Below are 14,021 nucleotides of genomic sequence, written 5' to 3' on the forward strand. Positions count from 1 at the left end.
TCCAAAAGAAGGCAGATCAAGAGGAAAATACAAACAAAAACGGAGGAGATAAATGGAGGATACACAGCAAGATGACAGATTTAAACCCAATGAAATCCATAACCACATTCAATGTTACTGGTCTAAACACTCCAACTAAAGCGGAGGTCGTCAGACTGGATTTTAAAAAAGCAAGACCAGGGCTTCCCTGGTGGCGCAGTGGTTGAGAGTCCGCCTGCCGATGCAGGGGACACGGGTTCGTGCCCCGGTCTGGGAGGATCCCACGTGCCGCGGAGCGGCTGGGCCCGTGAGCCACACCTACTGAGCCTGCGCGTCTGGAGCCTGTGCTCCGCAGCAAGAAAGGCCGCGATAGTGAGAGGCCTGCGCACCGTGATGAAGAGTGGCCCCCCGCTTGCCACGACTAAAGAAAGCCCTCGCACAGAAACGAAGACCCAACCCAGCAAAAATAAATTAATTAATAAACTCCTACCCCCAACATCTAAAAAAAAAAAAAAAAAAAAAAAAGCAAGACCAAACTACATGAGGCCCACAAGAAGTACCCTTTAAATATAAAAACAGTGAAAGGATGAAGGAAGATAACACCATGCTAATGGTTTTTTTTTAATTTTTAAACTAGACTGCTAGCATTAATATAAGAAAAATATTTCAAAGCAAAGAATATTACCAGGAATAAAAAGAGTAATATTAATAATGATAAAAATGTCAATATGAGAACATAACAACCCCATTTATGAGCCTAATAACAGCTTCAAAATATATATGAGCCAGAGAGAACTGAAATGAGAAATAAATCCACAATCTAGTTGGGGATTCCAAGACCTCTTACTACTTAATTGACAGATAATGAGTGATGACAGGCAATGGCAGACAGAAAATCAGTAAGAATATAGAAGACTTGGGCTTCCCTGGTGGCGCAGTGGTTGAGAGTCCGCCTGCCGATGCAGGGGACACGGGTTCGTGCCCCGGTCCGGGAAGATCCCACATGCTGCGGAGCGGCTGGGCCCGTGAGCCATGGCCGCTGAGCCTGCGCGTCCGGAGCCTGTGCTCCACAACGGGAGAGGCCACAACAGTGAGAGGCCTGTGTACCGCACAAAAAAAAAAAAAAGAATATAGAAGACTTGAACACCCCCATCAACAAACATGACCTAACTGGCATTATAGATTTTCACCAAACAACTGCCAGAAGATACATTCTTCTCAAGTGCACATGGAACATTTATGAAGCTGTATCATTTGTGGGCCAAAAAGCAAGTTTTAGACAATTTAAAAGGAATCAAACCGTAAGAACTATTTCCTAACCACAATGGAATTAAGTTAGAAATCAGTAACAAAGATCTTGGAAATTCCCAAATATTTGGATACCAAGTAACACACATTTAAAATAACCTGTGGATCAAAGACAATGCCAAATGGAAAATCATGAAGTGTCTTGAACTGAATGAAAATGAAGACACGTTATCAAAATTTGTTGGAAGGCAGCAAAAGCAATGCTTAGAGGGAAATTTATAGCACTAAAATACCTCTATTAGGGAAGGTCTCTCAATATCTTGTAATAACCTAAATGGAAAAGAATCTAAAAAAGATATATATTTAAATATATAAAATGAATAACTCTGATGTATGTCTGAAACTAGTGCATTGTAAATTAACTGTACTTCAATTTTTAAATGGTTAAAAAAAAAGGTCTCAAGTCAGTGATACCAGCTCACACTTTACACTAAGAAGAAGAAAAATGGAAGAGCAAACTAAGTGGAAAAAAGCAGAAGAAAGAAATAATGAGTAGAAATCAGTGAAATAAAAAGCAGAAAAAAAGAGAAAATCTGATGAAAACAAAATCTGATTACTGGAGAAAATAAAGCTGATAAATCTCTAGCCTAACTCATCAGGATAAAAAGAGAAAGACCTTAAGTTAACAATATTAGGAATGAGAGAGGCTATCACTATAGATCTCATGTATATTGAAATAATAAGAGAATGTCATAAACAACTTTATGCTGACAAATTCAACAACTTAGATAAAACGGACACATTCCTTAGAAGACAAAGAACACCAAAACTCACTCAAGAATAGCCCTAAATCTATTTTTAATGTTGAATTTGTATCGTGAAAAGGAAATTCCAGGCTCAGGTTGGTTTTCCTGGGGAACTCCACCTAATATTTATGAAAGAAACAGTGAACATGACACAAATTTCTTCAGAAAATTCAAGAGGGAACAACGTCCAACTCAATTCTCTCAGGCCAGCATGACCTGTATACTAAAACAAGAAAGACATTCCAAAATTACAGACCAATTGAAAGGAATTTAATCAAGTAACAAATTTATGTTGAATAGAATTTGGAAAAAGGCCTGAAGTGAAAAGATGTCAGTTCTGGTGAAAAACAATAAGGAGCAGAGGCATAGACCTGGTATTGGAAATTGAATGTTTTGTTTGAAACAGGATAAATGGTGCTGGTAAGATATCCAGTAATGTAATAGCTAATAATCAGTGAGTTCTTTGTGTCAGGTGCTACACTAATCAGAAGGACTGGAGCTCAGTAGAAGGAAAAACAGTACTAGAAGTCATGCCTGTATAACTGATTCCATTTACCACCTCTGATTTTCATACTGTGGCTATTACTACATTAAACAGAGTGGCATACTTTTTTTTTTTTTTTTTTGCAGTACACGGGCCTCTCACTGTTGTGGCCTCTCCCATTGCGGAGCACAGGCTCCGGACGCGCAGGCTCAGCGGCCACGGCTCACGGGCCCAGCTGCTCCGCGGCATGTGGGATCTTCCCGGACCGGGACACAAACCCGCGTCCCCTGCATTGGCAGGCGGACTCTCAACCACTGCGCCACCAGGGAAGCCCCAGAGTGACATACTTTTTAAGAGACTTTATTTTTCAGTGAATCTTATTTTTCCCAAGGTAAGAAAATCATCATTATAAAAACTAAATGTACTCTAATTATACTCAATTACTATTTAGAAATCATTCATAACAAAAATAATACAACATAAGAGACATTTTGTCTGGAAGTCAAATGTGGCTGCTACTCCAATCTGGCATTCCTTTAGGAAGTCCTGTGGAGGTCACACCTGGAGAAGTTCAAACTCACTATTGGCAAGGATCTCTCCTCTCTCACCCCCAACTCATCCTCACCCCATGTAGTTCAACACATCTGGAAACCAAAATGGCTCATGGTTTAACCACAGAAGGCAGCTAAAACAGAGGGCCTACACAGGGAAATCAGTGACAGCCTCACCATCTCTGCACCAGCTAAACCACCAGGTCATACAGGGTTCTGAATTTACATATCTGATAGCCAATGTTTTTTTCTTTTACAGAGACACTTCAAATAGGCTGTCTCACTTAAATGACCACCCCAAGTACACAGCTCACTTACCAAATGGAGAGTTATACTTTTGATATACTGGAGAAGGCGTTCCACTTGCTGTTAAAAGACAAGTGGTGGGGGCTTCCCTGGTGGCACAGTGGTTAAGAATCCGCCTGCTAATGCAGGGGACATGGGTTCGAGCCCTGGTCCAGGAGGATCCCACATGCTGCAGAGCAACTAAGCCTGTGTGCCACAACTACTGAGCCTGCACTCTAGAGCTTGCATGCCACAACTACTGAAGCCCGCATGCCTAGAGCCTGTGCTCCGCAACAAGAGAAGCCACCACAATGAGAAGCCCACGCACCACAACAAAGAGTAGCCCCTGCTCACCGCAACTAGAGAAAACCCACGCGCATCAATGAAGACCCAATGCAGCCAAAAATAAATAAATTTATAAAAAAAAAAAAAAAAAAAAAAAAAAAGACAAGTGGTGGCAATTTTCATTGTGCAAATAACATAGTAAGAAGTTGATTCTGAAAACAAAAGGGAGATTCAAAGAGCTGCTATCACTTACTGGAACACTACAAAATGCTGGAGATGCAAAGCTCTGACTAGAGTTATTGCCACACAACATGAAGTACACCCAATGATCAAAAACCTCTATTTTGGTGGTAATTCTGAACCCTAAAGAGGCTGTTACCAAACCTTTCAGTTATAAAAATAAGCTGTAAATATGCAAAAACGTGTCTTAGAATTCGGTGAAATTACTACTCAACAGTGGAAAGATTTTAAGATTTTCATTTTATTAAAAATATAACACAATAGCAGCAGCATCTGATAAATGTTTACTAGTACCATATGGAAGTAGTCCTACTCACATAATATACACCACCTATGCAGCACCTTTTTGTTTACATTTTGAACCCTTCCCTTGATAATCCATAGCATTATGTAAAGAATAAGCACTGCTGTATTAACCTAATTAAGATGAAGGAGAGTAATATTTAACTATTAAATTGAACTACCTATACAACTACACAGTACACCCAAATGTAACCTTCTGTGGAAATCAGAGAATTCTGTAGCGTGTTTCCTAACAGTTTTTTGCCTACCACTAACCTTAAACAGGTGGAACTCAATCTCTTCAACTCTAATTCAGCATGAATTTCATGAGTTTGAACTTACATACACAGTTAAGAAATTATCTATCTAGCAAACAAAAGTTAATCAAGAATGGAGAGAACTATTATTCTACTCCAATCCTTGGAAAACAAATCTTAATGGTAAAATTTGTGAAGTTTTACAAAAGTTGGCAATTCTCAAAATTAAAATGTTAGCTAGATACAAAGTAAATTTAAAATCAGGCAACAGGCTAAAAATCTGCTTTTAAGAACAGTATGTTAAGAAATGTATTATATATAAACAATTATAATTAATTGCTAGAAACTATAAAAGTACCTTAAATGGAATAGAAAGAAATTTAGTTACTAAATCCAACCTACCTTCAGCTTTAGCTTTTATTTTTAAAATCATGTACCACTCTTTGGCAGCATCACCAATAAAAGTGTATTTAAGAAAAACAAATTCACCCACAAACCCAAGTTTAAGTAGGGAAGTGAATTTTATTTTAAAAGATTATTTTATTACATTTATACTCGACTCCTGCTTCCAGAAATATCATTTAGCCCTTTGAGAGCACTAACTTCTGAAATTTGAAAATAAACAATTTAATTTTAAATGACTATTACATTAGTAAATAAACATGAGAACATCTAAGTATATAGGCAGTGAATTTTTTTAAAAAAATATTTAAAACACATAAGGAACATAATTACTTTGTGGAAACAGCTCTACTTCATAACTTACCCAGTTAAAACCAGATACTATCTTCCAATGAAAATATAAGAAATTTCCCACTGAAATGTTACTTAATGCATCCCTCAAAAAGAATTCATTTTAACTGCTAATTCAACTACTAAAGATTTAAACCAAATCATACTATTCCAAATAGGTTTTTAAAAAACTTTTAAAAGCCATTAGTATATATTATAATCCTTAAATTTGAATAATATCTTCAGGTGAGACCAGATTTGGCTCAAGGTTGTTTTTTTTTTTTTTTAATTTCAAAGGTAGCAACCTATATATAGGAATGAATGAGCATCCTGAAGATGACTAATACCACAAAAGAAATTATTTTCTTGACAAAAAAAAAAAATTGATTCTAAATGCCGGTTTTTACTTTTAATTGAGGCATGTCAAAATTTAAGTCTCTATGATACTTCTAAAGATCAACACAGCGTATACTGAACCCCTCGGAAAAAAAGATTCTAAACAGAAAAATCACAAGCTGACTAGTGTGTTCGTAACTATAAGTTAATTAGATTCAATGGAAAATAATAATGAGATAGCTGTGGAAGTTGAGGGTTTTATACTTGTTTCCTCACATGAAACTGGCTAGCTTATGAAGGACCATCTTTTATTACCAGTTAAGTGCACAATGCTGAAAAGCAAGAACAAGAGGACCAAGAGAATTTGTCTAGAATGCTGAATAGCAACTACAATTTAAGGAACAGAATGTACTCGCTATATAATCAAGATGAAAAAGAAAATTTACAGAAGGTATTAAGTGTAAAATGGCTGTCTTCTTGGCCTTACCTCAAGTTTTCCTGACAATATCTACCTGGGATGAAAAAGACAGTTTTAAAGAAATAAAAAAATACCTCACAAGAAAAAAATAAAAGAAAACATATCAGCGCTTAAAAGTGAACAAAGAGAAAAAGATGTCTCTCTCTTACACACAACACACACACACACTCACACACTCCCTCCTTCCCTCCAGTACCTCTAGACCCTAGAAAGCTTTGCTTCCATAAGCCTGTTTAAGAAAATGATTTCACTTTCTCCGGACCTCTTGTATTCCTATTCATGCCCAATTTTTATAAATCAGTGTCTGTTAAGATTAGTATGACTGTTTTAAAGATGAATAAACCTCATCAAGAAAAATAACTGGCAGCAGGAACCAAATAACTATGTTAATTACCAACATAAAAAACATTTAATAGAGTCCAGAGTACAAGAAAATACTCAAACTTTAAATGATGGCTTTACACACCACATAAACATGCACTCTCCATATCAAAACAATTTATATGCCAGCTAAAACAAGAACAGGACAAACCTAAGATGCTGTTTTGAAATGCATGAACAAATACTTTCCTCTAAAATACTTAGCTTTATTAGAGAAATAGTACTAAAAATAACAAAGATTCAAACAACATTTGCTCTATTCTACTTACATATCATAAATAAGAAGCTTTGATGCAAGACACACACACTCCTTCACAATCTTTCCATATACACCCAAGCATTCTTATATCAAAATAAGCTGTTTACCAGCCAACCGTATGTGGCTGAATGATTAAAATGACCATCTATACTTTACATAGTAAAGCATTTTCAAAAATTTTAATGTACACAGTGAAAAAAAGGAAAAAAAAACACAGTAATTCTGAACACATGAGGAGTAATTAAGCAGCTTCATAATCAAACCAGGCTTCATTACTTGCAATAAGGGCAATTCTTTCCATTCTTCACCAAATACTTAAATTTCAATAGTATTAACATTAAAAGAAAACTCAAGTTGAAACCAAGTAACTGATGTGCTACTCAGCTTTTTAAATCTATAAGTAACTCTTCCCATGAGGTAAGGCAACTGAGTAATTTGATTGTATTAGACTGCATTAAACTAATTATACTTGATTTTTTAATAACATGCTAATTAAAAGGTATAACTTTTGGAAATACAACAATGAAAAGAGTTCTGAAACTATGAGTTGTGTTCTGGGGGAAAATATTAGCAATGTTGTCATTTTACTACTTGCATACTTTCTGCCAAAAGTGTGCCTAACAATGTCGGATGACCTATATTTTAAGCTTAAGTAAACATATCCTTACACATAAGACAAACTCATATGCTCTCCTTTAAGTACAATTTCTGCACATCATTTATGAGAAGATGATTGAGAGGTAATAATTAAGGCCATCCAATGTAGACAACTAAAGCGTTCTGCTTTAAGTAAAATAAGAACATGCTGCTTCATTTTCAATGATCACAGTATGAAACTGATGGTCCCAAAACTGCATTGCTGTTTTAAGCTCTAAAGTCATTCTTGAAAACAGACTTCCCTCTCATATTAAGTGAACCAAGTAAGAAGCTCTTCTGACATACCACTTTCACACTTCTCTATGGGAGGGAATGGAATATCCATCTAAATTCCATATGAATTGAGAATGACTAGTCCATATAAAATTCTAGAAAACAGTATACCACATTGTAGAAGGCACTAAAGCTTCAGCTTGTGCTCCCATAGCCCATTTTGAAAACCCAGTTTTCTTATTATAAGTGGCACCTTTGCCACCTACAACTGACGACACGCACTGTGATACTGTTCATAATAAGCTTGGAAATGTCAAAAGAGTTCAAAAAGAAATGGTTATTTTGTGGGAAGACCCAATGATTCTGAACACTGAATACTAATATATTATTAGTATTCAACACAGTTGTTCTTCCTTTTGAAAAAGAACAGTAGCATGCATTGTCAGCTGGTTTTTAATCCACTCATGTAAGCAACTTGAATCTGTAAAACTATTTTAAAGAAAAACTTCTGTCCTAAACAGTGAGCAAAAGAAAGCACAATAGTGAGAATTTAACACAATCACTGTAAATCCTGTGAAGTCAATGTTAAAACTTCTTACATACTCCGCACTTACAAGGGTGTGTATATATTTGCACCAATTTCAAGCACATCATCAATCTGTAATATATTGAAATTAAAAAAAAAAGTAAAACAATACAAAATCAGTTACTAGCATTTTTAAAAAGAGCCTCCAATGCTTATCTCCAGTCTTTGATGGATAGTACAAATTTAGATCTTTAATGTCCCATTTATTTTAATGGTTCTTCGCAAACACTTAACAAACCACATGACAAGTGTGTCAGCCACCATGGAAATGCACAGCTTTTAGAAGATGAGGAGTTTGGGTAGAGGAGTTTGGGTAACACCTGTTATTTTCACGACGTCCATGCTTTATTTTCTTACTCAGTAACAAGATGGCCACAAAGTCACCTAACAACTAAAAAAGCTGTTAGCTCATATCTTTATGCTCTACTGGATTTCTTCACTGTTTAACATCTTGTTGAGAGAATTCAAAGCTTTGGATTCTATTCCAGCGTGTGTTGAGAGGTGCATTTGTAGGTCCTATACTGCTTCTGTTTTGGTAGAGAGGTTTTCTTCATTTGGTTGACAATTCCCATTTTGCTGTACTTTGTTTTCCTCAGTCCTTTGTGCATCCTTGTCATCTACTTCTTTTCCCACACTTGAATCTGGTTCTTTATTGTGCTCCTTCTCCTACAATGAATATTAGGTATACATTTAATATTTTTCTCAAGAGTTGTCTGCTACTACATCTAGTTCTGGCTAAAACTTTATCTTTTGTGAATTAGTCAAACTGGGTACTATCTCTCATTACATCTTCATATAAATAGTATATACAAACGTATCAATATGTCCTTTGTACTTCTAATAAAAGATAGGACAATCTATGGAGATAATAGAAACTCTAGGAAAGAATTCAACAAACGCTGCTGACTGACTTGAAAGGTGGAACTGATCGGCTGAAAGTAAAACAGTTCCCATAGATGCCAGGACAGATTTGTAATCTGGATACCAAAGAAGCAAAAATAAGGGAATGTAGAAAAAGAAATCACTATTCCTCCTACCAAAGACTGTTTAAGAACAGTCCAAATTCAGCTCTCAACTTAACGGAGAATTAAATGAGAACATGTGGAACAGAGCCTGGAATGTATTAAGTGCTCAGGAGATATTATCAATGTTACTTACAATGATGATAAACCTCTATCAGTATGGGAATAAATAAGACTGTAAAATAAAAGCTTCAGAACTCATAATTGATCTCCAAACACAAATATACTTACCAGTATAATAAGGGAATTAACCTAATTCACAAGTACTTAAAATATTTTATCAAAAAAAAAAAAAAGGAGGAAAACAAAACAAAAACCCTTACCTGGTGGAATTTGGTTTTCCATTAATTATTCTAATTCAACAAACCTAACTTTGGTATATATTACAAAACCAATGATAACATCACCTGTCAAATTTGCTAAAACAAATATATATTACAAAACCAATGATAACATCACCTGTCAAATTTGCTAAAACAAATATAGTGAGGAAAATGGCAACAAGTAAAACTATTCCAGTACATAGTTAAAATTTATTGTATGCCATTCTGTGATTCTCTAAAATAAGGAATGCAATTGTTTACACTAGTAAACATTACATTAATTAGTTCTTATCTTCAAAAATTAGGTTAGAAAACTACCAATTTAACAAATAGCACCAAAAACAATACAAGGCACTGGTAGTATAAAATTACCTCTATGCAATAAAGAAGAACAATCTCAAACATTAATTATTCAAACCCTAAACACTGAACGACTTTCTTACTTTAAGTGAAGTATTGTTCTTCTCCACCTTTTCCTTCCCATCTCTGTCATTACAACTCTTTCTTGTAGAGGCTGAACGTTCTCTCTCTCTTCTTTCACTGATGTGGTCCCTTTCTTTTTCTCTCTTTTTATCCTTCTTATTTCTGCTATAAGAATATTAATAATGTCATTAACTTCTAAAAAAGTAAACACCCACTATAATGTTGACAAAATATTCTTACCTAACATTAATGCACTGTAAACAAGCGTATCAGTAACCTGGTGGACCAAATAACATAAATGAGTCCTGTAGCCCACCTAACTCCACCCCACACCCAGTTAATTTTTTAGACACACAAGTCATTACCGCAGAGGCCACCAAGTGTTCATATAAAACACAATTCTGTATTATCAATTTCTTAGTTTTGAAACATTCAAGGTTTATTTATCTACTGTAATCAGGATAAAACAAAACAAAACATATAATATTTTTTTACCCATCTTTTCAAAGTAAAAAATGAATAAGCAGAAAAGAATAAAAATGATAAAGAATCAGATATGGCTCTCAGGTAAGGCTGAATGACTTCTAGGAAAACATGGAACTTCAAATAACCAATTATGCCATGTGCCCTCCCCTCTCATTCACAATTACAAAAAAGGCCCATCCACCAATTCAAGAGCAAACATTAAGCAGAAGATGGAATGAACAAGTTCCATTTGTAAAAATTACATATCCTTAAAATTAGAGGGAAAAAAACCGATGCATTTCCTATCAGAAGCATAACAGACACCTATTCAAAATAATTAGCCTTAATATGGAATTCTAAACCTTTTTGTCTTAATTATGAATATTTTAAAAATAAACACAAAGACCAGGGGAACAAATAAAAACACTTAGGAAACAGACCCAAGTACCTATGAAAATTCAATAAAACAAAGGGATGGCATCTCAAATCACTGGGGCAAAGTTCGTCTTTTATAAATAAAAGACTTGGGGACAACTGGATTATTATTTGGAAACAGACAAAACTGGGTCCATATCTCATTCACATAAATAAATAAATAAATCCAAATGGATTAGAGACCTAAATTTTTTACATGCAACAATACAAGTACTAGAAGAAAACATGAATAAATTTCTTTCTAACTTGAGTGAAGGGGAAGATTTTTTTAGCCATAAATAAAATTCCAGGTACGATAAAAGATTCATTAGTATGCCTACATAAACTTTTGCAAAGCAAAAAAAAAACAAAACAAAAACCACTACTAGCATATTCAAAAGAAAAATACATTTGCTACATTATTTATGTATGTATATCTTTATATACAACTCTTAAAGCCAAGGAAACAACTACATCAAAAAGAATGAGATTCTTGGGACCTTCCTGGTGGTGCAGTGGTTAAGAATCCACCTGCCAATGCAGGGGACACAGGTTTGAGCCCTGGTCTGAAAAGATCCCACATGCCACGGAGCAACTAAGCCCGTGCACCACAGCTACCGAGCCTGAGCTCTAGAACCCGTGCTCCACAACAGGAGAAGCTGCCGCAATGAAAAGCTCGCACACCACAACAAAGAGTACCCCCCGCTCGCCACAACTAGAGAAAGCCCACGTGCAGCAACGACCCAAAGCAGCCAAAAATAAATAAATAAATAAGTTTATTTAAAAAAAAAAAAAATGAGATTCTTAGGCATAAATTTAACCAAAAAGGCAAAAAATTTGCTGAAAAGAAATAAAGACATAAATAAATGGAAAAACATCCCATGTTCTTGGATCAGAAGACTTAGAGTTAAGATAACAATAGTATCCAAAGTGATCTACAAATTCAATGCAATCCCTATCTAAATCCCATTGGCACTGCCAGCAGAAAAAGTAAAACCCATCCTAAAAACCACAGGATCTCCAGGGACATCAAATAGCCAAAACAATCTTTAACAACAAAATTGGAAGACTCACAATCCCTGGTTTTAAAACTTACTACAAAACTACAGTAATCAAAACAGTGTAGTACTGGCATAAGGAGAGACTTACAGACCAATGGAAAAGACAGAAATATATGGTCTCATGTATGGTCAAATGATTTTTGATAAGGGTGCCAAGACCCATTCAATAGGGAAAGGACAAGCTTTTCAACAAATGTTGCTAGGAAAACTGGACATCCGCATGCAAAAGAATGAAGTTTTAGACTCTTTCCTTACACCATATGTAAAAATTATCTCATAATGGATCAAAGACCTAAATATATAAACTAAAACTGCATAACCCTTAGAAGAAAACACAGGGGAAAATCTTTATGACACTGGTTTTGGCAATGATTTCTTGGATATGACAGCAAAAAGCAATGACAGTAAAAAAACAGATAAATTCGAATTCATCAAAATTAAAAAACTTTTGTGCATCAAAGGATACTTACTCAAAGAAAGTGAAAACACAACCCACAGTATAGGAAAAAAATACATGGAAATCATATTATCTGGTAAGGGATTAACAACCAGAATATAAAGAACTAAAACTTAACAAAAAACCAAATTATCTAATTCAAAATGGGCAAAAGACTAGAATAGACATTTCTTCGAAGTAGATACACAAATGAAAAGATGAAAAGATGCCCAACATCACTAATCATTAGAGAAATGCAAATCAAAACCTTAACAAGATATCATTACACACAGACAATAACAAGTGTCAGTGAGCATGTGGAGAAACTGGAACACTTGTACATTGCCGATGGGAATACAGAATAGTGCAACCACTTCAGAAAACAATTTCACAGTTTCTCGAGAAGATAAAGAGAGGATTACTATATGATTCAGCAATTACAACTCCTAGGTATAGAAACAAAAACGTGTCCACATCAAAACTTGTACACAAATGTTCACAGCAGCATTATTTATAACAGCAAAAAAATGGAAACAATACTAAATGTCCATCAACTAATGAATGGTTAAAAAACAAAACCTGGTTTTATCCATAGTGGAATATTATTCACCCCTAAAAAGGAATGAAGTACTGATTAATGCTACAATATGCATGAACCTTGAAAATGTTACATTTAGTCAAAGAAGTCAGATACAAAAGACCGCACAGGGACTTCCCTGGTGGCGCAGTGGATAAGACTCCATGCCCCAATGCAGGGGGCCCGGGTTTGATCCCTGGTCAGGGAACTAGATCCCACATGCATGCTGCAACTAGGATTTCGCATGCTACAACTAAGGAGCTGGTGAGCTGCAACTAAGGAACCCTGGAGCCGCAATTAAGGAGCCCACCTCCCGCAACTAAGACCTAGTGCAACCAAATAAATAAATAAATATCAGGGAAAAAAAAAAGGCCACACATGTTATATGACTCTATATGAAATGTCCATAACAAGCAAATCCACAGAGACAGTAAGTAGATTAGTAGCTGTAAGGAGCCATGGGGAGTAACTGCTAATGGGTACAGGCTTTCTTTCAAAGTGACAAAAAATGTTCTGGAACTAAGTAGCAGCGATGGTTGCACAGAACTGTGAACTCTTGGGCTTCCCAGGTCACGCAGTGGTTGAGAGTCCGCCTGCCGATGCAGGGGACACAGGTTCGTGCCCTGGTTCGGGAGGATCCCACATGCCGCGGAGCAGCTGAGCCCGTGAGCCACGGCCACTGAGCCTGCGCGTCCGGAGCCTGTGCTCCGCAACGGGAGAGGCCCACGTACCGCAAAAAAAACAAACAAAAAAACCCTGTGAACTCTTAAGAAAAATGCAATGAAAATTACTAAAAATCACTGAAATGCACTGAGGGTGAATTTTATTTTACATAAACTACTCCTCAATTTAAAAAATAACTCAGAGGGCGCCTGCCAGCCACTGGTGGGGGACTCTGATGCCTAAGGAGACAGGGGGAACCCCAAAGTGAACCGGTAGGATGTAGGGGGACTGAGGGGGGAGGAGAAGAGGAGGGTAGACAGGATCGGCATCCCTGAGGCCGGGGAGATGAGGAGAGGCAGGGGGGAGGGACCCTCCAGAAAGAGCAGAAGAGGATGGAGGGTGATTGCCCGGCCCACTCGGGCCACGGAGCCTGCGGAGCTCCCAGGCTGGTGCCTCCCCTCCAAAGCCCCCTCCAGGACGCATGGGTCCTTGGGGGCATAGGAGGGAGGCTGGGGACATCAGGAGAGGCAGGCGGGAGGGGCCCTCCCAGACTGGAGGAGCGGGAAAGGAGAGGAGGG

General features: G+C 36.7%; 1 protein-coding gene across 10 annotated transcripts in view; it reads right to left on the minus strand.

Moving 5' to 3' along the window:
• Positions 1-4,099: 4,099 nt before the first annotated feature.
• Positions 4,100-14,021, minus strand: part of SREK1 (splicing regulatory glutamic acid and lysine rich protein 1) — a 55,766-nt gene continuing 45,844 nt past the window's right edge. For 8 of the 10 annotated variants that reach the window (XM_032626048.1, XM_032626050.1, XM_032626051.1 and 5 more), the window contains 2 exons: positions 9,848-9,992; positions 4,100-8,725 (listed from right to left, as the gene is read on the minus strand). In XM_032626048.1, the coding sequence (XP_032481939.1) occupies positions 8,576-8,725; positions 9,848-9,992 (295 nt within the window). In that variant the 3' untranslated portion in view covers positions 4,100-8,575. The remainder of the gene's footprint in view (positions 8,726-9,847; positions 9,993-14,021) is intronic. The other 2 variants (XM_032626049.1, XM_032626055.1) reach the window with 1 other exon arrangement.

Source organism: Phocoena sinus, chromosome 3, assembly GCF_008692025.1.
Source record: "Phocoena sinus isolate mPhoSin1 chromosome 3, mPhoSin1.pri, whole genome shotgun sequence".
Taxonomy (NCBI): Eukaryota; Metazoa; Chordata; class Mammalia; order Artiodactyla; family Phocoenidae; genus Phocoena; species Phocoena sinus.